General features: G+C 26.9%; 1 protein-coding gene across 1 annotated transcript; it reads left to right on the forward strand.

The window, feature by feature from the left end:
• Positions 1-4014: 4014 nt before the first annotated feature.
• Positions 4015-26122, forward strand: LOC100199919 (alpha-1,6-mannosyl-glycoprotein 2-beta-N-acetylglucosaminyltransferase). Its single transcript, XM_065792312.1, has 10 exons — positions 4015-4185; positions 11906-12049; positions 15749-17303; positions 18964-19061; positions 19828-19927; positions 21360-21490; positions 23688-23772; positions 24570-24659; positions 24850-24974; positions 25425-26122. The coding sequence occupies exons 3-10, from the start codon at positions 16698-16700 to the stop codon at positions 25642-25644; spliced, it is 1455 nt and encodes a 484-aa protein (XP_065648384.1). The 5' UTR covers positions 4015-4185; positions 11906-12049; positions 15749-16697; the 3' UTR covers positions 25645-26122.
• The last annotated feature ends 20 nt before the right edge of the window (positions 26123-26142 follow it).

Raw genomic sequence — 26142 nt, forward strand, 5'->3', positions numbered from 1 at the left:
ATTAAAAAATAAACTGTAATACCTCAGTTAAAAAAGCCTTGTTACTGAAACAGAGGTTGGCATAAGAAATGAAACAGTTGGTGGTATAAGAATCAAAACAGTCGGTGGAGTAGAAAACAAACAAACATTATTTAAGTTTTTGCTCTGATATTATGTTTACGCTTAAATTTTTTCAATCCTTGCTAATTTTTTTTTATCTCAAATACTTATTTTAAAAATTTATTTGTGAATTCAAACTTGCAAAAAGCAAGTTTGGTTTATTTATTAATTCTTCTTCAACTAGCTGCAAATATCTTACAAAGGTCACATATTTAGACCCCCAGAAACTTGTACAATTTCAAACAGCCAGCTTCATAATCAGCAAACTTGAACAAATACTATTTTAGAAGAAAAAGCATGCACCGTATGAAGCAATAAAATTCGGACTAGTAACACTACTGTTCTTCAAAAAATATTGACTACAGATCATCAAGAAATTCCAGAAAGAAAAAAAAGTCAATTAGAAAAGATTATAGTTTAGCTAAAAAAAGTTTTTTAGTTAAACTATAACTTTTTTCACAAGTAAAAACAGGGCCGTCCAAAGATATTTTTTAGGAAGGAGGGGGCCGAAAAAAAACTATTTGCCGACTAAGATCTAAAAAAGAAAAGGTTCTCAGCTGATATTTGCCGACTCCAGTGTACTAGTAACTAGTACACTGGAGTCGGCAAATATTACTAGTATATATAGAACAAATAGAACAAGTGACTAGTAAATTTAGTAGGGTGGCTAGATACCCATACGCCCCCACCTCAGGATGCCTCTGAGTAAAAGCTAAAGCCTAAAATATGAAATAACTCAAATATAAAAGTATGCATTATATTCTGATGCAGGGCTGCTGAGAAATTTTATAACACCCGGTTATAAAGCGGTAATCAGGCGCCGATTATAATACTATTTTACTGTCATCATTTAATGCCAAGAGTATCCGCAACGGTTTAAACATCCAAATTATTTAATTTTTTATGATGTGACCAATTTTAGAGCATCCGAAACTTTAGCTTCAGCCAAATTATTTACTTATGAAAAACTATTGTGACCAACTTTAGAATATCCGCAACGTCTTTAGCTTCAGCCAATTAATTTACTTATGAAAAACTGATGTGACCGTTATTATTATTTTTATTTTTTTCATGCTATAATTTTCTATACAATTTTCTTTTATCCAAAGATATTGTTGGCTTAGCCTAGGAACAGTCACAAATAGTCATTAGGACTAATCCAAAGCAGCGTCCGTTATTGACCAACATTATTGCGTACAAAAGTACTACTGTTGCTGAGTTGGCGGTGGCAGGATTTGAACAGATACCGGGTTTTAACTTTTCGTTTGACGCTTTAACCAACTGAGCTATCCAGCCAATATAAGCAGCTGAATGATACAAGTTTTGTCTTTCAACTTATAAAGTTTTGTTTTAAAAATCACAACAGTTTCTAACAATTTTAAAATTTTTATTAAGGGCTTGACTTAATTTAGAACGTCACTGGTAAAGTCAAGTTCATGCTTTGTTTGAGTGAAGGCAACAATAACTTCTTCCGTTCAATTTGCAGTTATTATTGTAAAGGTAAAACGACCTGACCGCCTCGTATCCAAAAACTTTTGTAAAGGTTTTGTAAAGGCTCTTTATAGTAAAGCTCTTTACCTCCTGACTTTTCTTTTTGAAGTGCATAAACCAAGGACCGTTAAGTATCCTTTTTCTCTAAATTCCTTTGAAAGAGCACTCTGTGCTAAATAAAGACATTTACTTATAAATTCTTTCTGTAGTTCTCATAATAGAGATTAGTTCCTAAGGCTCAATTCTTGGTCCAATTTTATTTCTTATTTATATAAATGATTTTTATAAATTTTCAAACATTTTAAACTCAGTTTTATTTGCAGATGATACGAATTTATTTTTTTCTAATGGAGAAATCTCCCTTTAATTTAAAATACTAAATAAGAAATTTTTAAATCTAGCAGAATGGTTTAAGAGGAAAAACTTGCCCAAAATTTAAATAAAACTAAGTATGCTTTTTTTCACGATAATGAAAATATTCCATATAAATTTCCTGATCTTTATTTTGTCAACTCTAAAATAATTAGAGCCATTATTTAAGTTTTTAAGGGTGATATTTGACAAAAACGTGACATGGAGAGAACACATAAAACAATAGAAGATAAAATTTCAAAAAAATATTGGCATACTATACAAAGCTAAGCATTTATTAAACTAAAACTGCTTAAAAATCAAAAACCAGCCACAATTTTTTAAACAAAAATTTTCAGACATAAGTAGCAAACAATATGAAATATTTAAAAAACTCTCAAACCATTATTGTAACTTATAAAAACTAAAACAACATCCAAATCTAGAAGCATTTTCTATATCTTTTAATTAAACATTTTGTGGACATTTTTTTACTCTGGGTGAAAGCTTCATTGAAATTTTGTTTTGCACTATCAAGATAATTAGAAATCTTTTGACCGAGGTGCCAATAATGTGTCCTAAAGAATGTTTTTAGTTTCTGTTAGAAAATTAATTGATAGCTTGTACTTTTTTTTATCTTGCTAATACTTGCACCAGCTCACACAGCAAAAATTGATCTCTTCTCGCTTCATGATTCTATTTGCGCAATGATAAAATAAACCTAAAAAGATTTTTTCATGTTGTTTATTATACAAAAACAGATATTGAATCATTGGTACGAGGACAGTGCATTAAACTAGGATATGTTAGGGTCATATTCAAAATTGATATAACTGTTTTTATTGCTCTATTACCTTGTTCAATTTTTTAGATTGTTTTTTGATTTCTAATATTCCTTTGGGATTTCTAACAGGCACACTAAATGCAAATTAAATAGGTATATTCACTGACAACTCATTTGTGCTTTCATCAAGGTATTCAATATCAATATACTTTCCACCACACTATCCAGTTTTGCACATTAACTTTTCAAACATTGGAAAGCAAAATACAGTATAGTATAAAGGCCCGTATAGTATAAAGGCACCTTACCATGAATCGTAATCTTTTATCGTATTGTGCTGCATTAAAACCTTTCTCAAAAGAATACCTTTATTGCCTCTAATTTTGCAGAGAAAACAAAAATTGAAATGTAAAAGTGTGTAGAGGAGCCATGATCTCCAAGAAAGTACATATTAGGCAGTTTGCAGCATAAAGTCAATGTTCACCGGCTACCAAACCCACGCTTTAATCTTTAATATGCCCCATTTTCTTTTAGGTAATGTCTAGTAATTATAATTTTGGGTGCAATTAAGGCTGGTGCGAAGGAAGTGTGAACCCCCCCCCCCCATCAAAGACTTTTTCGTTCATTTAGTAGACAAATTCAGGCAGTCAGTTGGCAAATTTTGAAAAAAGAGGACCATTTTTTCTTTCAAAGCGCCGGCCCTGGGTGCAACCACCTTAAACAGTTGTGCTGCTGGATTATACCTTTTACAACAAAGTGAGACTGTAAAGTACGAAATTTATTTGGAAAATTTAAGGACAATGTGTCCAATTAGTTTTGAATAAGAAAGTTTGATCTCTTCATGCAAAACAAGGAAACTTGCCATCAGGCAAAAACTGTGAAGCAATTAATGTTCTTGTCACAAGGCTAGAAAATTTAACCGATTAAAATCCTAACTAAACTTGGATAAAGTTAAAAACTGAAGTTTCTGAACAGAACCCAAATTCGCAAACAGATCGGAGAAAATCCATGACAAAAACGTGGTGTCATAAAATAACGTCAGAATATTGTGATACGCACGAAATATATACTATATTGTACAAAACGATTTTTTGCTATTAGTATTGGTTAGTCAGATATTTTTTGGCCATATTATCGTATGCGACTGGTATACACTTAGTGTATACCAGTCGCATACAATAATATGGCCAAAAAATATCTGACTAACCAATACTAATGAGAAGTCTTCTCAGAGGCGTTTGTACGCCTCTCATAGTCGTAATAATAATTAGTTTTGTATGATTAAGACGCTTTATTTAAAAACGTGATTTTTCAAATGATCGCTAAAAACTTCTTGTTGCTCTGAAAAATAAATAAATTTAAAAATGGTTGCCAATGTGGCTAGAAGTGTTGCTCGTGTTGGAAGAAGTATATTGCCTCACGCTGAACCGAAATTGATTCCAGAACATGGCGTGTTAATAGTAAGTTACGGTTTTGATCTAATAGTAATATCCCGTGTTCTATAGAAAAGTAATAAAGTTAATAAGTGTCCTATGCATTTAGTGTGACTTTTGTCACTGCCATTAAACCCTATTGGAAGAGAAAATTATTTATATCTTTACATATATATTTTTTTTATTATCCTACAAATATAGAAAAAAAAAAGAGTCAGAAGAAGCTAATGGGAGAGTAAATAATTTATTAACTTTGCAACCTACTTGCAAAATCTTATAAAGGGTTTAAAGACATGATAACAAGGTTATAACAAAATTTATAGTCATTATCTGTGTTTTTATTATATTAATTAAGACTTTATTTGCTTGAAAAACACATCTTGCTGTGCTGCGATTGTATGATATAGCACTCCAAATATGGTTTTAGTTTTAAGAAAATCTGGTTCTTAATTTGTCACAATTTTTTGTCAAAAATTTTAACCATTTTTTATAATTGATATCTTATAAGAGATATGTGGCAGACATACTAATAACTTTATCCTACTCATTTATAGTAGAAAAACCATGTCTAATATTGTCCTCCAAATTGAGTTTGATTTTAAACTACTCTAAATAAACTTTTTATTTTCATTGAAGATGCACCTGTTGATAACATTGTTATTAACAGGTGCATCTTCAATGATTACTTTATTGCTTACTTTATTTTCTTGACATTTAACAATAGGTGCATCTTCAATAACATTGTTATCAACAGCATTCTAAGAGTAAGATAAGAGTTGGTTGCCATTAAACAAATAGGTTGAAATTTTTTATCTATAAAATGTTCTATTAATGCAGTATCTACATTATGTTGTACTTGAACTATGTTGGGAACTTTGTTTTATCTTCCAATAGAAAAACCAAAACAAAAACAAAAAAAACAATGTGTAAAAAAATATCTATAATAGAATGAATATATGATAAGTTATATTTTTTTTAATAGGCTACCTTTTATGATTTTTCTTATAGCTTGGCAAAACATCTGATGTGTGCCTACATCAAATTTTTTTGTCAGGAGGTTATAAAAAATGATTCCTCACTAATAAGCTTATTTTGATCATTGATAACAATTGAATTGCTCTGTTGTACTATTATAACAAGCTTTGTATATTAAAGGTAAATTTAATATTGGCGAGTTTAATTCTACCCGATAAGCTAAACATTTTTTAAATGAAGTATGATAAAGAGGTTTTTGTTATAGTACTTTTGCAGAGTTGTTGAAGTGTATTGATTTTTAATGCTGATAAGTTTTAGTTACCAGTTTATTGCATCCAAATTAATCTGCTCAAACTTCAAATTGTGAAAATTTTACATAAATATAATTGTTATGTAATGAACAACTTCTAAGATAAGTGATGTTGATGATAATTTTTGTTAAGTACTTTTTTTTTATAACTTTAGCTTTTTTAAATTTATTATCTATTTTTAAACTTATGTTCACATCATATTTGTATTTGAAATACAAAATGTGCAACATTTTAGTTTTTTGCATTGCACACCTATTTTAGGCCTTGTGATATCAAAAATGTTCAACACATTCAGAATTTTTGACGTTGTAAAAATCTTTTTATTTGCTTAATAGTTAATTTAATTGTATAATTAACTCAAAGCAAAGTAGAAATGTTATTATGTTATTATAATATAATTAAAATGTTTACTTGCTTACTTTATTTTCTCGACATTTAACAACAGGGATTCAGAGTCCCAAAAGGACTCCCGCTTTATATCTCTACTTTTTCCAAGTCTGTAGTGTTCCTTTTTGGGGCTCCGCATCCCTGTTTGACACAATTATGTTTTGTCTATAACTTAATGAATAAAAAAGGTTTTGTTTTATTTTTGCAAATTGAAACTATTTTTCATTTTTAAAAGTCAGTGAATGAATTAAAAACTTTATACATTGCAAGAAAAAAAACTTAATAATTTTAATTGTAAATAATAAACATATTGTACTTTTAATACTTCAACTTGTGTCACAACGGTGTGCAGTTTCAAAAACATTAACTACTTCATTGGGTCAGATCATTATATTTCAACCAATTTCAAGAAAACTTTGTGATTTTTACATATCATTATCTAAATGATGTAAATAGGTTAAATGTGCAATTTCAGAGTTCCAAGTGCAACGGTTTAGAAATTATAGCCTTACAAACACTCTCAGGTAGCCCCCCTCGGTTCCTCGGATGGTAAAAATAGACAACTTTAAGGCCTTATAACTTTTTTCTAACTTTCAGCAAGTGGCTCATTTTTTCTAGAACTATTTTCTAGATATTTCTGTCTTAAAATTTGTGATTTTCATTAGCTTGTATCATGTTAGAAAAAAACTACAGCCTCCTAAACTTTGGAAAAATTCTGAAAAATGGTAAATAAAGGCAAAATGAAGTTAACCGTAGTATTTTTCTATTCATCAACAAGTCCTTACATGTTAGTTTTCTAATTAGCTACAATGGTCTACAACAAATTGGCAAAATATAAGCAGCTTGTTACATTTTAGAAATCAGTTTTATCTAAAAATATATAGTCCACTTTACTAAAAAGTCTCATTTTCAGCCATTTGGGGATGGCTCGTAAATTTTTCTAACACTTTGTATTGATCTGATATTAACAGCAAATAAGGCCATTAGATCTAACTATATAAAAATGTAAACATCACAAACTTGTCATGTTCACAACAAAAATGGCAGCATTTTTTATTAACCCTATTTTTCAATTATCAGGGCTGAATAGTGTTATTGGAAACCAGTGCCCCTCCAACCTGCTTTCTGGCCCATGTGAGGGATGTAGCCTATCATAAGTCATTTCTTAAAAAAAAAGAGATATGGTTGGTTACTTTCTCCCTGATCTGGACTTTATACCGGATAGAAGCACAACTAAAGGGGTAATAACTATATAGAGCCTGCATTATTTTTAAAAGGTGACACTCAAAAAAAAATTTAGTTAATCATAAAATTGTGATTTAATCTTTATTATGATGATTTTTTTATAGTTGATTGAATTGCTAATAATTCAAGGCAATAGTAGGACAGTGGGTTCATACATTACTGGCAATATGAAGTATAACAAGACTAATCAAGCCATTACAATATTGATTTAATGTAACTTCAAAATAACTTTCTGTTCAATAAACTTTGCTATTGCAGTTTGTTTCCATTTTTTTCATTACATTATTTTTATGTGTTTTTAATTGTAGGATCTTATGTATGTATGTATGTATGTATGTATGTATGTATGTATGTATGTATGTATGTATGTATGTATGTATGTATGTATGTATGTATGTATGTATGTATGTATGTATACTTATATACATACATACATACATACATACATACATACATACATACATACATACATACATACATACATACATACATACATACATACATACATACATATATATATATATATATATATATATGTATATATATATATGTATATATATATGTATATATATATATATATATATATATATATATATATATATATATATATATATATATATATATATGTATATATATATATATATATATATATATATATATATATATATATATATATGTATATATATATATATATATATATGTAATCAAATCATTATTGAACTTACTTCTCCTATATAACTTCATAGAAAATTATACATAAGAAGGTTCAATAATATTTCATCTTAATTAAATTTATTAGATAAACATGAATACTTGTTCTATTGGTATTGAACTAAAGTTAGATTGTCATAAAAATACATACTGCAGTCAGTCTGAAATTTCAGAAATAGTAAATGAAGATAAATACCTGCTGACCTTAAGAACTGGAATAAGAAATATTCATTTGCATACAATTTGCACTCACCATAGGTTACAATTTATTAATTATTATTCAACATACCATAAATCATGTTGTGACCCGTTCTCAATTCATTCAAAGATTGTTAAAGGAAACCTGACAACTGTCACTCTGGAGCATAATCAACTGGACTCTAATTTAATTCCTGGGAAAAAAATATGTTTTGGTTGTGTAAGAAAAATCAAGAATGTTGAAGAAGTTGACAAGAGACATGATCCAGATTACATATCACCTGATAACTCTGTCACACAAATTGATACTATAAATCCTTGTCTTGTTAAATTTGGTGTGTCTCCTATTAAAAGATCATCCAGCATGAGTATGCTACAAATAGACAATAAAATAAAAAAGAAAGTTAAGTTGCTAAATGAATCATTGAATGCATCTGAACGGGATGAGCTTCAAATTAGTATGCTCAAAAGTTCCTCTTTAGATTTTATTGTAGAACAGCTTAAACAAAAGTTTCGTAATGAGATCAATATTTCACAAAAAATAAAATTGCTCACTTTAGCTCCAGTCTATTGGACTATTCAGGAAACAATAAATGAATTTAAAACAACACAATATATGGTGAAGCAAGCTAGAGCTTTGCGGGATGTTAAAGGAATCCTTGGTGAGAGATCAACAGACATAAGAAATCCTAAAAAATTGACTACTGAAGTTGTAAATCAAATTGTCAACTTTTATGAGGATGATAGTAACAGCAGGTTATTGCCAGGAGCAAAGGATTACATTAGCATAAAGACAGTTGATGGTAGACAGCACATTCAGAAACGACTCATACTATGCAATCTTTCAAAACTTTACCAGAAATGGTTAGAAGAATCAAAATCTAGTGGTGTAGTAAAGGTGGGACTGACATCATTTGCTCTTTTAAGGCCACAACATTGTATTGTTGCAGGAAAATCTGGCACGCACACAGTCTGTGTTTGTATTGACCATCAAAATCCAAATCTTATGGTTAAATCATTAAAAAATGAAATAAAGTCAAAAGATCTATTGGCCTTAGCTGTATGTTCAATAGAAAATAAACCATGTATGTTTCATGAGTGTGAGAAGTGTCCTGGAAAAAAGAGATTTGAAAAACAGTTAAATGAACTGTTAGGGGATTCAGCAAATGAAATAACTTATAAGCAATGGTTGAAGACTGATAGATGCTCCTTGGAAACTATAGTTAAAAGTCCTGATGAGTTTCTAGAAGAGTTAACAGACAAGTTGTATAACCTCACAAAACATCATTATGTCAGCAAATCACAGACATTCTTTTTAAACCAGCTCAAAGAAAACATGAAGCCAAATGAATGTATTATGCAAATGGATTTTGCTGAAAATTTTTCATTTATTATACAAGATGAAGTTCAGTCATCCTATTTTTCTAAAAATCAAGCAACTATCCATCCATTTGTCATATATGTGCAATCTTTAAATGGAAACCAATCACCAAAAAGCAAATGTTATTGTGTTATATCTGACAATCTAATTCACAATACTGAGGCAGTTTTCAGTTATGTTTTCAAAATCATACCAATTCTGAAAGACGAATATCCACAAGTTCAGAAGATCAATTATTTCACTGATGGTGCAAGCAGCCAGTATAAAAATAGGTTAAATTTTCATATCACAATATTTAAAAAAAATTTTGATAACAAATACCTATTCTAGACAAACTATTTTCAGCCCTTGAAATGATGTTTTTGAAATTGGATACAAAATTGATAATCTTTAACTGAATAGGTTTTTTTCTTATTGTATTTTAGGTTTAATTTGAAAAACCTGTGTTTTCATGAAAAAGACTATGGACTAAAAGCAGACTGGCATTTTTTTGGGACTGCACATGGAAAAAGTGCATGTGATGGAATAGGTGGTACAGTGAAAAGAGTTATTCATAACCTATCCCTTCAAAGGCCAATTGGCAATCAAATTTTGACACCGAGGGACATGTTCTTAGTTGCTAAAGAAAAAATTAAAAACATCAGGTATATATCATGCTATTGTCAAAGTGTAGGTACATTTAGGTTATGATATTTTTTCAAATAATTGATGTCTAGTATCCTATATCATAATAGGCATTTAAACAAAAATAATAAAAATAACATATGAATGTTTAGTTATAAAAAATCAAATAGTATAGAAAAGGATTCCTTAAAACAAGACCTTACTAAATATATATTTGGAAATAGAATTATGATTTATGTTAACTCTTTTTCAGATTTATCTACATTTCTGAAACCGAAACAGCTGCTATTACACATGAAGTGCTTCCTAAACGATTTGAGAATGCTCCTGCCATCAAAGGTACTCGCTCATACCATTATTTCTCACCTCAATCATGCTGTTTAAAAGCTTATGTAACATCAATGAGCAGTACATTTGAATCTTTTCACATGCTGGAAGATACTTGCATTAATACACAAAAATCGATGAATACTGATATCAATATTAATGATTGGGTATTAGTGAATTATTTTGGTGAATTCTTTCCTGGAAAGATAAATGATCTTAAAGGTGACACAGTTTTTATTAGCTGTTTACAAAAAGCAGGCAATTATTTCAAGTATCCAACAACCACAGATATCCATTGGTATCCAGTTAGTGACATTATTGCCACGTTACATGACCCTGAGCTCAAAAACACTAGAGGATTTTACTCTTATCTTATTAAAAAAAAGGATGAAATGAATTATCATATATAATAGTTTTCAACTACATTATTATGTATTGCCATTATTAAGGGAGAATACAAGAATTTTGTAAAAAAGATAACTATGCTTTTCACATAAGCAACAATGCTGGGCTAGAAATGGTTTTTATAGCAATTATATAAAATTTTGTAAAACAAATTACAGATAGTGGGTTACATCCCTCACATGGGCCAGAAAGCAGGTTGGAGGGGCACTGGTTTCCAATAACACTATTCAGCCCTGATAATTGAAAAATAGGGTTAATAAAAAATGCTGCCATTTTTGTTGTGAACATGACAAGTTTGTGATGTTTACATTTTTATATAGTTAGATCTAATGGCCTTATTTGCTGTTAATATCAGATCAATACAAAGTGTTAGAAAAATTTACGAGCCATCCCCAAATGGCTGAAAATGAGACTTTTTAGTAAAGTGGACTATATATTTTTAGATAAAACTGATTTCTAAAATGTAACAAGCTGCTTATATTTTGCCAATTTGTTGTAGACCATTGTAGCTAATTAGAAAACTAACATGTAAGGACTTGTTGATGAATAGAAAAATACTACGGTTAACTTCATTTTGCCTTTATTTACCATTTTTCAGAATTTTTCCAAAGTTTAGGAGGCTGTAGTTTTTTTCTAACATGATACAAGCTAATGAAAATCACAAATTTTAAGACAGAAATATCTAGAAAATAGTTCTAGAAAAAATGAGCCACTTGCTGAAAGTTAGAAAAAAGTTATAAGGCCTTAAAGTTGTCTATTTTTACCATTCAAGGAACCGAGGGGGGCTACCTGTGAGTGTTTGTAAGGCTATAATTTCTAAACCGTTGCACTTGGAACTCTGAAATTGCACATTTAACCTAATTACATCATTTAGATAATGATATGTAAAAATCAGGAAAATCAGAGATGGTACCCCACAAGCCATTGGTTGAAATATAATGATTTGACCCCATTACAATTCTGTTGAAATGAATGTTTCATTAAAATACTGCTTAAAAATATCTATAGAGTTATTTAAATATTACCAAATAAAAAAGATTTTAGTTTAGCGTAAATAGCATAGCATAGTGTAAAGTGGCTCTTCACGTACGTGAAATGCTCTATGCCTGATGTTTTATCACAAGGCCTGCTCTTTGGTAAATTCAAAAATATAGTAAAAGAGTTTTTCTTTTTACATATTTAGAAAGATCCTGCAATTGAAAGATGGAATTATGTGAAAGAAAATACAACACCATTCTTTAAATGGACTGGTAAAACAGTTTCCATGGCATTGTTCTGGTGTATTGGAATTCCTGGAGCATGTTTATATGTTTTTAAAAGAGACCTTGTGAGATTACTTTGTTTAATGTTGAGCTGTTTTTTTTTTCTTATTTTATAATTTATTTGTTTGTAGTTTATATTTGTTTTAATAGTTATTTTAAATCTTTAATATTACTTTTATGCTTTATTATTATGTTTTAAGATAATTTTTCTAAGAACATGTTTGATGATGTTTGACTTTGTTTAAACTAATTTTATTCAATTTTATAAATAAAAAATTAGCATGAAAGCAAGAAGTAATTATGAAGTGTTAATTAATTAATTATTTAAAGGATAAAATCTAATATATATTTTTCAGCGTGTTCAACTCAAAAGTATGCATTATTAAGCTGTCTGATAAACTATTAATCTCTTCAGAATATATTACTTACAAACAGTACAAGTTATTGAGTTTTTTCTAATCTTTTTAGAACAATATGGCTTCTTTCCTGAATTTTTAGACATTTTTTACAATTATTTTTATTTTATTTATTCTTTGAACTCTTGAGATTCTATTTGATCTTTTAACTTGCTCTATAATTAATTAATTTATATATTATACTGTAAACTAACTGATTCAATTTGATCCTTTAATTAACTCTAGTTAATTAGTTTGTATATTATTTTGTAAATAATTATTCTTAAACTTATTTTACGACAATGGGAGAGAGGTTTAAGCAGATAAAGCAGGTACAACTATATTTACAATGCAATTTTGGATCTTGTCTAGAAGAGAAAAAGCATCATTAAAAAAACCAGTCCAAATATGACAACAGTATTCCATACAGTGGTGAATAAGAGATTTGTAAAGGTAGAGAATGGAATCAGGAGTAAGAAAATGACAGGCACGATAAAGAGAAACAAACTTAGCAGATGCTAACTTAGCAATCGATTGTATACACAGTTTCCATGAAGTCAGTAGTGAACAATAATCCAAGAAGACATAAAGAGAACTTAGTGAATGGGTAGCCATTCATCAATATACGTATGTCCAGAGTATATAGTAAAGCTGCTATGCAAACATCAAAAAACTCTTTTAAAGAAGATTTCAATGATAGTTATGAGAAGAAGCTATTTGTCCACTTATTCAAGTTTTTATTTTGATTGTTGTTGTGTTGTCTCTTTACGTACTGTAATAGCTGTTACTGCGACTCTTAATAATCATTCTTTTCTTTCTCATTTAGTATTTTTACACTAACAATCATTATATTTGATAAGTCTGTCTAAAAATGATATAGGTGTGAAATAATAACATTAGACATGCATATCATGTTTTATAAACTATTTAAGTCTTGTTTTAAAAATATTGTCTATTAAAAATTTGATGCTTATGACTTTTTTATTTTTGATAGATTTTATTTTTATTAGATTTTCATATGATTTATTAGATTTTCATATTCGATTTCTGATAAGTTACTTCTCAACCAATTATTCATATATTCATTTCAACCAACTAGTCTGTATTTTAAACGTTTTTAAAAAGTATTTTGCTTTATTGCCACAGTACATACATTGCCACAGTACATACATTGACTGATATAGCAACATAGCAGGCCTTGTTTCGTAACAGAAAAGCATAAGGCAAGTAAGCGTAGTTTTACTTAAAAATCAGATTTACATCATTAAAATATTTAAGGTATTTTAAAGTACCGCATTATAATTCAAAATTAATTTGAAACCATGTTAAAAATTTTTATCTTTAAAATATTTATTTTTGAAGTATCTTTAATTTAGACAATATTGTTATAAAAAAAATTATTAAAATTAAAATATTATTTGTAAAAAATAATTTCCTTATTTAAAAAAAGTTATACTATTTATTTCTTAAAGCATTCATTTATAAAACACACAACATTGTCTTATGTTTGCTTTCTCTCAAATTATTATTATTATTTTTTGAGGTTTTTGAAGATTTTTTTTTTACACTTTATTATGTAATGTTGCCAAATGGCAGCATAACCAAAAAAACAGATAACTCCTTTTATTTTACAATAATATCAACTTTGCAGCGGTTTCTCTTTGATTTATCATCATTGCTTGATTTTGAAGTCATTAACTTGTGTTTTACATTTTTGTGTATTTTGAAAATTTACATAATTATATGAAAATATGTTTCAAAAATCACATTTTATGCTAGCCATTTATTTGGGAAAATTGAAATATATATTAGGGTGGGCTGACAGGCAACAATTTTAAAAAAATTGCCATTAAATACCTCTAAATACTATTTATCTAATAAAATATTACTGGATATAAAAAACTGAGTAAAAATATTTTTTTGGTTGGGCCTAAGAACCTTTGTTCTTTTTTAAATATAAAAATGTAATTTTTTTTTTAATCTTTATTGTGGTTTTAACTATCACTCAACTTTTCAACTCTGAAACATTAACCTTGACAAAGAAGGTCACAGTGCTGAGAAACAAGTTGATCATGGTAAAACCAGGAACGTTGTGGGAATCAAATGTTTGTTGGGCAACCTTAATATACATCATACACTAATTTAGAACTATGAAACAACCTGCAAACAACTAATTTACACGAAAGAGAGCTTTTAAAATAATTGTAAAATAAGAGTATACACATTACAAGCTATTAAAAGTGTTGAGAGTAGAATTTTTGTTTAATCTTTCGGTTTTGAATTTCATTATCCAACAATGGTCAGCCATCATGTTTTTGTTCCAAAATCCTTGGTAATGAACTTTCATAGCTCAAATTACTTGGTGAAAGAGTTCCCTATGCTTGCAACTCACTGCTCCAAGGTTTTTGTAAAAGAAATCTAGGTGGAACTGCAGGAACTGTATTTTCAAATATATTCGACAATCCATTTTATTATAAGCATCAATGAGTTTTGCAACTCCATCCTTTTATGCATGGGAGTTGCTATCCCCTAGAAAGTTTGCACATATCCATTTGAAAGCCAGCCAAGCTCCCAATTCCAATGGACTAAGGACTCTTTTAAATTCAATAAAAGAAATAGGTCCTTGGTTTGATACCAGCTCTGGCCAGACAAGCCACTTTGGTAAGTAAGGATGAGTGAACTTTCTAGTTAAATGCTCTTCCATTGCATGATGATCTCCATGATATAAAAGGAACCCCTCCATATTAAACCATATTAAATCATAGGTATTGCAAACATCAATACCTATGATATGGAGGGAGCCGAGAAATTTGAACAACCAAGCAGAGCAGATTTAATGCATATATTATATAGTGGCAACCAAGATAAACCTGTGTATTTGCATATATGCTTTTATCATAATAAATTTATAATATATTATATATTATAAATATATTATTATGATATATTTATAATATATTATCATATATTATAAATATATTATCATAATATTATGTTTTTATCATAATACTACAATTATTATTATGATGGTAATTAGATATGTGTTTTAGCTAATGTTTTATATATTATATTAGTATAAAACTTCAAATAAAGTTTTAACTAAATACTAAAATAATAATTCAGTTAAACTGGTATATATATAAAGACTAGATGAAAGATTATGATGGTATTTTTTATCCAATCATAACATTATCAAATTCTAACAAAAACTGTATGTACTAAAAATATTTTATTGTAGTTTTGAAATCAGTGTCAAAAATTATATTCAGGCAATCCAAAATTATCTCTGATAAAAAATCTTTGTTGGACCTGTGTTATTGATTTTAGTGTAATTAATTTTAATTTGATATTTTTTTATATTTTATTTAGGAACTTGAAAGCGAAAAGGCAGGTAAACCAACGCCAAAAGTATTTCCTTTTACTCTTGATATAGATGACCGAAAGACTGATCCACTTCCACCACGTAAACCGGGTGTAAATATCACTTATAAACTTATGTAAACTTTTGTTTCAGAATAATATTATATATATTGTTTTTTTTTGTTTTTGTTTTTTATAACCATGTTATAATAAAAACAATATTTTTATACTTTTATTAAAATTTTTTTATTTACTCTAGCTTTTTTTATGTGTGTTTCAAAATAAGTGTTAGACATTGGCACTTCCTGGACTGTTTTTGAGACCTGTTTTAGGAGGGCAAGCAACCATTGTTCACTTTTACTGAAAAAATGAGCAATGATTTGTTGCCCTCTTCTAGCATTTCATTAAAATCATCCAAGGGGCTGCGATGTCTGACACCTATTTCGACCCCTGTATATGTGTATATTTATATAAATCTAATTTTTTTTTTGGGGGGGGGGGGGATTGGTTTGTATTATTATTTCAAAGAAGTCATTCTATCTATCCCTTAAGTTATCCTAACTATCCCCTATTATATGACAAAAGAAAGCTGAAAAAAAACAACATATAGTCTATATTTTAAAACACACTGCTTTTGATAATATCTTGATGTTGAAAGTTATTTATCAGTTATTATTAGTTATTAAATTTTTTTAATCTGTGTTTATTTTTTATTAAATCTTTGTTTATTTTTTATTAAATCTTTGTTTATTTTTTATTAAATCTTTATTTATTTTTAGAAAATTCTCTTTTTATGCAAAAACAGTTTTAAATTTATAAACTTTTAAAATGGTGATTGAGCTGTCTGGATAAATATTGTATAAAAGTAACTGGATATATATGATATAGAGGTGTCTGGATAAATATTATATAAAAGTGTCTGGTTAAATTATATAAAGGTGACAGGATATAGATAAAAATGATTTGTAAAAGAAGAATACGCAAGGTGCTTTTAATTTTATTCCCTGCCCTTCTTGTGGTTTGTTTTATGGTATATCTTCAAAATGAAGGAACTTTATACAACAATCTAGAGAATTACTCTGATAAAAAAGATGATACTTCAATGAAATTAGATGTTTTAAAATCTTTAATTGATATTCAGAAAGATAGTGGAGAAGTAAAAAAAAAATTTAAACCCATTGAAGATGATGCTTTATTAAAAAAATTTCTAGATGAAACAAAAAAGACTGATGATCCTTTTGCTCAAAGTGAAAACTCAAATTATTTTAACTTTTTAGACTTTAAAACAGATTTTTCAGACACAAAATATACTGCTAGTCAGTTGCGCTCTGTTATTATTGAACTAAATGAAAGACAACTTGTATATAACAGTGATAAATTCTCAAAAAGAGCAAAAGAGTTTGTTGTTATTGTTGTTCAAGTTCATAAAAGAATAGAATATTTTAAAGAACTTTTAGATTCATTGCAGCGTTCAAAAGGTATAGAGAATGCAATATTAGTCATTAGCCATGATGTTTATGCTGACAGTGTAAATGAACTCATTCGAAAAATAACTTTTTGCCAGGTAAAGAATTTTAACATGTATGTAGTTTTATTATGTACAAATTAAACAAGTTTAAAACATTAAGTACAACTAAACAAATTAAACATTTTAAATGAAGGAAAGTTGTTCTTAACAATACCAATTTTGAAGCAGAGTTGTAGTAATGGGTTCCATTCTCATATGAATTAAAAATTATTTTTTAAATTATTCCTTTTTGTAAGTAAGGAATGTTAACAATAAAACAAATATTTTTATTGCTAATAATAATTTGACTATACACTGTCAAATTATATTATCATTTGATTATACACTTTCAATTTGAACTAATAAAACTGAGGATAAAATTTTCCTAATTATTTTATTTTCAGCACAAAATTTTCATAATTATTTTATTTAGACTTAATAAAACTTTCGTGTTTCTGCTTTTATTTTAATTGTTTTGTTTACTATTGAAATAAAAGGTTTACATTTAAAATTTAGTTAAAACGTTTGTTTTTTGCCATATATATTTTAATTATTTTATTAAAGATTTGAATTAAACGCTTTTCCGTTGGTTTTTCAAAAAATTTTATTTAAAAGTTAATTGGACGCCTTTAAACAGAAAGAGATCAAGCGCCATCTGAACGGTTATGATAAAATAGTTTTCTTTCTGTTTATTACAGTATACTGGATATAGCATTTCATTTTTTTTCTTGATCTCTTCCTGCTTATTGACAACACTATAGTTAAATCAGGTTCTTATTACTATATAAATTTGACAATTCTCTACAAGATAGAGCTAATAATATAAGTTAGTTAAATATTGACTTGGTTTCTTTCCGTTTAAAGATATCCAATTAAAATGTTTGTGTTTTCGTTTTTATTTTAATTATTTTATTTAGAATTTAAATAAAACTTTGTTTTACCATTTTTAGTTTATTTAAGATAGCAAAAAATTTAAGTTTAAAAATTCCAAGGTCTGCAATTTTTTGCTGACCTATGAGACTGTCAGGTCTGCAGTTAGGTTGGCATCACCAAATGCTGACTCTAATTACGAGGGCTGAAGAACTGTATTCACTTCCTCAAGGCTGAAAAGGGTACAGTACAGCTGAGGAGGTAACTCTTCGGCTATAGTTTTTTTTTTTTAATTGTTGTTACAACCCTCTCTAACCTGTTTAACTCTAAAACATGAGCCTTGATGAATAAGTCAACTGTGTGGAGAATCAAGTTACATTACTTCTAGGAACATGGTGGAGATCAGACTTCGAACTTCTTGCTTACAAATTATTATGGATTTAAGTGATATTAATATTAATTTTACAAATTCCCTTTGGTTACTAATATTATTTTCATAATTTTTTTTGTGGATAATATACCAGTTAGTGATTCAGCAGGTATTCCTTATTTCCTTTTATTAACATTTAACTGTTTATTTATGTATTTTTTTTAATTTGCAATTAAAAAAAAAGGACAAAATTTAAATTGCAACTACCAAAAATACAGTATTTTCAAAGTTTTAAAAACAATTGTAAGATAAGAAGTTATGCTAATCATTAGTTATAAAAATTTGATATGGATTTTTGATTTTTAAATGATGAATTGAAAGTTGCTTTTTTATTTATCTATACAGTTCAATTCTGACTTAATTTTTGGAAAAAGAAGAATAATAAAAAAATAAAAAATTTATAAAATATTTTTTTAGGTGATTCAAATCTTTTTTCCCTATTCAATGCAGATGTACCCAAATGAGTATCCTGGCCCCAGTGAAAATGATTGTCCAAGAGATATTGCATTATCAGAGTAATTATATGTTGTTGAATTATTTCTTCTTCTTCTTCTTCTTCTTCTTCTTCTTCTTCTTCTTCTTCTTCTTCTTCTTCTTCTTCTTCTTCTTCTTCTTCTTCTTCTTCTTCTTCTTCTTCTTCTTCTTTCTTCTTCTTCTTCTTCTTCTTTCTTCTTCTTCTTCTTCTTCTTCTTCTTCTTTCTTCTTCTTCTTCTTCTTCTTCTTCTTCTTCTTTCTTCTTCTTCTTCTTCTTCTTCTTTTTTTTTTCTTCTTCTTCTTCTTTTTTCTTCTTCTTCTTTCTTCTTCTTTCTTCTTCTTCTTCTTCTTCTTCTTCTTCCTCTTTCTTCTTCTTCTTCTTCTTCTTCTTCTTCTTCTTCTTCTTTTTCTTCTTCTTCTTTTTCTTCTTCTTCTTCTTTCTTCTTCTTCATATTCTTCTTCTTCTTCTTCTTCTTCTTCTTCTTCTTCTTCTTCTTCTTCTTCTTCTTCTTCTTCTTCTTCTTCTTCTTCTTCTTCTTTCTTCTTCTTCTTCTTCTTCCTCTTCTTTTTCTTCTTCTACTGTCTTCTTCTTCTTTCTTCTTCTTTCTTCTTCTTCTTTCTTCTTCTTCTTTTTCTTCTTCTTCTTCTTCTTCTTATTATTATTATTATTATTATTATTACTATATTTGTTATTGCTATTATTATTTTTATTATTACTTAAAAGTAACTTTAAAATTTAGATCCATAAAAAGTTGGTGCACTGACAAAAATTAGTTTAATGCATATTTTTTACATTTTGAAAATTAGAGCTCGTCGAATTGGTTGTAATAATGCTGAAACTCCAGATAGTTTTGGACATTATCGTGAAGCACATATTACAATGACTAAACACCATTGGTGGTGGAAAGTGAGTTTTTATATTGCAAAAAAAATTAAGAACAACTTAAAAAGAAGATAAATTAATTTTAGTATAATTAATATTTATTTATAGATTATCTATAATTTTTACGCTTTTTTTTAAATTTTATAGTTGATTTCATATAGTTTCACATATATCAAATTATCAATTTACACATAAAAACAGCCTGCAAAATCTGAAGGATTTCAGGTCGGCACAAAAGAGCTGTACTTAGCTGATGTCAGGTCGGCAAAAAGTTGCTTTTGATTTTTAATAACTGTTCTGTTATTATGATTAAAAAATTTTTTTTTTTTGTAACGCTGTTAATTTTTTTTGCATTTAATTGCTTTAAAAAAAGTCTTGTTTTTAGTTTAAGAAAAGTTGAATATGTTTCTTAATTAATGTTTTTAAATGCAGTAAAATATTTTTAAATACAGTAAACTTTAACCTCAAAGGGACCAAAGAAAATGGTTTGACAAAACGAATGTTTAACCTTAGCAAAGTAAAGCAATTTTTCATGCTTACAAGAGAAAACGGATCAACATATTGAAAGTTCAAGTTAATTATCAGGAATTGACTTTAATATATTTCTTCTCCACATGTGTTTATCATAGCTTAACTATACTAAGACTAAACTTTCTTTTTAAAACTTTCTGATCTTAAATGATTTTAAAATAGCAGTAAACATGTTAATGTTTACTGTTTAACCAAATAAAATAAATTAATATTAAAACTTTTAAAACATAATATCATAATAATCACACTAAAAGTTTAAGTAAAACAGTGTGAGAATAACAGACATTTGAAAAGCAAGTTTTATTAATTTTTGAGTGAATTAATGACCTCATTAAGCATGTTATGAAATAAATTAAGAAAAAAATGATAAAAATGAATAAAAAAAAATATTTTTTTTATAAAAATAAAGCGTGTCTAACTTGAAAAAACATATAATTGCAATAAATAAATTATGAACTCATATTGAACAAATATTATTATTTTTTTACATTTTTTGCATGCCGACATTTTCAGAGTTCAGGTTGGTAGTTGTATGCCGTAAAGCAAAGATAGATCAGCTTTTAAGTCAGCATTGTCAAATGCCAACCCGGCTTTTACAGCTGTAAGGGTATTATAAGAGTAATAAAAATAATATAAATAATAATAGTATAATTATAAAAATAGTAATATAATAATACCATTAATATAATACTTTAATATTAATAATATTCATCTATAGTCATCATAGTCAACTATAAAAAATTTAAAATTTTTTTTATAAATTTATTTTATAAATTGCATATTTTACATACTTTAAAAATTAGCTTTTTATTTGCTCATATCATTTTTGATATATTTAGATTTTAATTTTTATATTTAGATTAAAATTTAAATTTTAAAGATAAAAATATTTTTAATTTGTTTTTATGCAATTTTATTTTCAAAGATCAATATGGTCATGGATGTATTAGATGCTACCAAAAATCATGATGGACCATTTATGTTTATAGAGGAGGATCATTATATGGCTCCAAGTTTTTATGAATCACTTATGAATCTTCATAAGACTAAAAAAAGGTTTTATTTTGAATACTTTTTTTATTTATTTTTATTTTTTTGATAATAGATTCAAATGCATCAGAATGTGTTGTTAATAACAAAAAAAATATAAAGCTACATATTTTTAAATTGCTATAAGAAAATGGAATAAGATGTTTTTTAACTGATTTGAGTAAACTGCACTTTTAAGAAAAAAAAGTAAAAATAAATAAATGCGTATCCTTCAGTTTAAATTATTTTAAAATATATTTTAAAATATTAATGCAAATTATAAGACAGCGTTTTATTTATACATTTAAATATGTAGATGTGGTCAGTAAAGAATATCTTTAGAAATTTGAAAAAATATAATGATCAATTTTTATTCCTCTCCTCTTTACCCTTTTTTCCTTTTATTTCCTATTTTTAATCAAATTTCACAAATTTAAAATAACTATTATTTAAAAATATACTTAAGTTTAAAAATATAAATTGAATTAACTATTATTTAAAAATATTGCTGCATATAAATTTGTTTTCAAATTAGAAAATTCTAAGAGTTAGAATTTCCTAATTTGAGTCTCTTTGGTGTCTATAATATTTGAAGACAATCTTTCTAAATATTTATTAGAAAGTTGTTTTAAAAAAAATGTTTATATCTTTAGTTTATAATAAAACTCACTGAATTTTGACTTTTTTCAAGTTTTTGTTACTAAACAACTCAAAACTGTTTCTAAAATATAACAGATTAGACTAAGGTGAAAACCTTGCTCGAAAAGTATATCTAGATTATTGAAATTGTATAACGTAAACATAATAATAAATTATTTTACATTTTATTTGTTGTTGTTCTTATTGTTGAATCTCAAAGTTTATAATTAATTTTTGCATATCTGAAAAGTTTAATTAGATAACATTGGGCGTAAATAACAGCTACATTACTGAAGAACTGTTTTAAATAAGTTTTGTGTGTTTGAAAATATTAAGCAAGTTTTTAATAATACCAAGATATGTTAATGCCAAAATACGTATCTGATATTGATTACAACTTTTTAAAAAAACACAAGAATAACTCCTTTATCAAAGTTCTGTTAGAAATAACTATGACAGTTTAAAAAAATTGTGCATTATGTAGCCTTTTGCATACAAACCAAAAAAAAAGCAATTTGAAGTAGCACTAACCATTGTAAATTATCATGAATTTTATTTGTTGTTTATTTCAGTGTGTTTAAGGCTCATGTGGTCAATATAAAAGCTATGGCACAAATTTTTATATGCACCTAATTAGGGAGTTTCTGCCTGTTACAAAATAGTTGGCAAGACTAAAAAGACACCATCACTACATAAACTAATTTGTCGTTCATTAAAGTTTATCAAGAAATTAGTTTAATTTTAATGACTCTGAATAAGAAGGCACCTACAAAATCTTAAGATTGATATGTTCTTGACTTATAAATTAGCAACTTATAAGTTATAACTTATAACTAATAACTTATAAGTTAAAAATTTCAAATTTTCAATTTAACCAACACCATTAACAAAATGTGAATATCTGGTTAAGCAATGCAAATCAATACCACTCTGCAAGTTTCGTAATAAAGATGACATTCTTATTAACAAATGTCTATAATATTAATTTATCTGAAAATGTGACATATCTTGAAGTATTAATCTATGAATTGCATATTTTTGTACTTTTTTTAATTTTTATTATTATTCTCATTAATATTTTTATGTTAATTTGCATATATGTTATCATTATAGTTTATAAAATATCAAGTTTTATAAAGTTCCTCATCTAAAATATGACCTAACTATCATTCAGTCAAATTTATTTATCGCTTTTTCTAAATTTTGATAAGAAAATCTTTCTTAAAAGTCCTCAAAAGTTATCAATATATGTCCTTGAATGTCCTATCAATAAATTGTCTTTGCTCTTTGACCCACTGTGCTCACCAGAATTATCTGTAGCAGTTATTTTACCAGGTTGTTTTTAAAATTCTTTTATGAAGAAACTAAATAACTATGGCTTTATATCCTTCTAAAGGATTATCATATATCTTTTTATTTCATAAAAGGTGTACTTAAAACTTTTTTTGAAAAATTAAAACAACATTGTTTAATAAAATAAATATAACAAAAATATAACATCAAAAAAAAGTTTTATGATAACGCATTAGAGTTTAATAATTTTTGCAATATAATTGCATAGCTTATACATTGCAATTTTTTCTAGCCATCCTCTATGTAAGACTTCATGTGATATTTTGACTATTGGTTCATATGCTATGAATGAAGAAACTCTTAACAATGTTGATGAGGTACATTTACTATAAGTTTGTATGGTTTTTAATTTAGTAATTTATTTACAAGTCAGTTATCTAAAAAATTTTTTAGTAGTATTTATGGCATGATTAACAAACATTATTTCTGCTCTCAGAGATATAATGATAAAAAATAAAGTTTAATAGCGTTTACAAAAATAAGATTGAAAGAAAGAAAAAATTAAATTATGCAAGCAGCAGTTATGCAATAACTTGGTTATTTTTCCTTTCTTTCAATCTTATTTTTGTAAACGATAACGTGTTGGTTATCTTCATTTTAAGTGTAACACTAGCAATAGTGATTTATCTTTAAACTAACAAACATAAAAAGAATGCAATGAGCTTGTAAAAATTTTTGCAGAGAAGTGCAGCAGAAATTCTGAATTAAGGATTCAGAATTTCTCTTATTTTAAAAAAAAAAATTATTTAAAAAAAACAAACTATTCCTCAAAGTTTCTATAATTTCTTAATTACACATTTTTACCAATTTTTCACCAATTTTAAATCGATTAGATTCACTGCAGGTGTGAATTAAAAAAGTAAAACATCGTAGGTTTCAAAATTTTTTTCTTAAGTAAATTTTATTCTGTATAGTTCGAGTTCCAGAATCATTAGTTTTGACCTATTTAGTTATGGAATTTTTGATGTATTATTTTTTCATTGGGCTTTAATTAATTAGAGAAATAATTCATGAAACATAAACATTTTATTAATAGTTTTTAATTTTGTTTTCTTTTTATTTTGTATTGTGTATTTTTTTTTTGTTTTTTTGTTTTTGAGTTTCTCTTTTGTAGGCATATATCGGTGACTGGATATCAACTCAGCACAACATGGGAATGGCTTTGTATCGAAGTACATGGAATGAAATCAAAATGTGTGCTGAGGTATTTTAGAATTTGTATTTACCTGTGCTTAGTTAATTTTTGCTATTCTATGTAAGGTTTATTTATGTTATTGTATATTTACATAGTTTATCTTATTTGGTGCACATGTGTTTATATTTATAACAAATGTTATATTTCAACAAATTAGTTAAAAAATAAATATAGTTATAAATTTTTTTTCATTTCAAAGAAATTTTGCAAATATGATGATTACAACTGGGATTGGACCATAATGCATCTTAGCTTAGAATGCTTAAAAAGAAAACTTTCAGTTCTTGTTTATAAAGTTCCAAGAATGTACCATATTGGTGATTGGTAAGTTTTTATTCTTAATGTTAACATTGAATCTATCAAGTTTCCTTTTTGTGTAATTTAATGTTTAGTATTAAAGCATGTTTGTTTATGTTGTTTAATTATTATGTTAATGTTATATTTATGGTATTTATTGTTTATTATGTTTATTTATTAATTAAAATTAAGACTTTTTTTTTAAATCGTAATTTTTTAACTATCTTAGTAGTTAACAGTAACATCACTAAATTTTTTTTTTTTTTTAAAAGGGAATATTATCTTTTTTAAAAGTAAATATTATCTCTTTAAAAAGGAATATTAAGTTTTTTAAAGGGAGTATTATGTTTTTAAAGAGAATATTTTCTTTGCTTCATTTTTTGCTGTATAGAGGAAATGTGCAAATATTGTCTAGTGAATTTTTATGATAATCATAATTTTTTTTTTTAATTATTTCAAATTTTTTGATATTTCTAGCGGATTACACCACAATAAAGATTGTGAAAATTCAAAAGCAACTTTGATAAAGGTGAAGGGAATAATTAATAAAAATAAAGAACAAATGGAAAATAATAAAGTTACGTTAAAAGAGTCAAACATCAAAGGTCTTGTGCCAAGATTAAACGGAGGATGGGGTGATAATAGAGATCATCAGTTATGTTTGAGTTTTATGAAAAACTCAAATGTTTTAATTTAGATTTTTCTGCAACTTAGTAGCATTTATATTGAAAATTAATGAAGAATTCGTAGCATTTCCTAATAGTAATTTAATGAAAATTTTTTTTGAAGATTCCTTAGCATTTCACAATATTCATTTGATAAAGATCTTGTTGAAGATTACTTAGCATTTCAAAATAGTCGTTTGATAAGAACTGAAGAATTTGTAGCATTTTCACAATTGCTATTTTTCTTGTTATATTGCTTGTTTTTTAAACCATTTTATTTATGTTTCCTTATTTTATACAAATTTCTTATGAAAATTTTTCTTTGTTTAATGTGTTAAGAATTTATTTTGGATTTAAATCAACACAACATAATATATTTGTACTGTTATCAAAGTTTTTTCACTTTCATATTATTATTTACAAAATTTTTGATTTAACTATTTTTGTAAATAAAACATTAAACATGTAAACTGATTTTTATTATATAAATAAATATAAAAGAAATCTTTATGCTTTGTGTATAAGTATTT

The sequence above is a fragment of the Hydra vulgaris genome, chromosome 03 (assembly GCF_038396675.1).
Source record: "Hydra vulgaris chromosome 03, alternate assembly HydraT2T_AEP".
In the NCBI taxonomy this organism is placed as follows: domain Eukaryota; kingdom Metazoa; phylum Cnidaria; class Hydrozoa; order Anthoathecata; family Hydridae; genus Hydra; species Hydra vulgaris.

Excerpts from the sequence above, each read along its gene's own strand:
- LOC100199919 (XM_065792312.1), top strand. The coding sequence starts at position 16,698 with ATGATTTGTAAAAGAAGAATACGCAAGGTGCTTTTAATTTTATTCCCT. Across the intron at positions 17,304-18,963 it reads GAAAAATAACTTTTTGCCAG|GTGATTCAAATCTTTTTTCC; the intron begins GTAAAGAATTTT and ends ATATTTTTTTAG. Across the intron at positions 19,062-19,827 it reads AGAGATATTGCATTATCAGA|AGCTCGTCGAATTGGTTGTA; the intron begins GTAATTATATGT and ends TTTGAAAATTAG.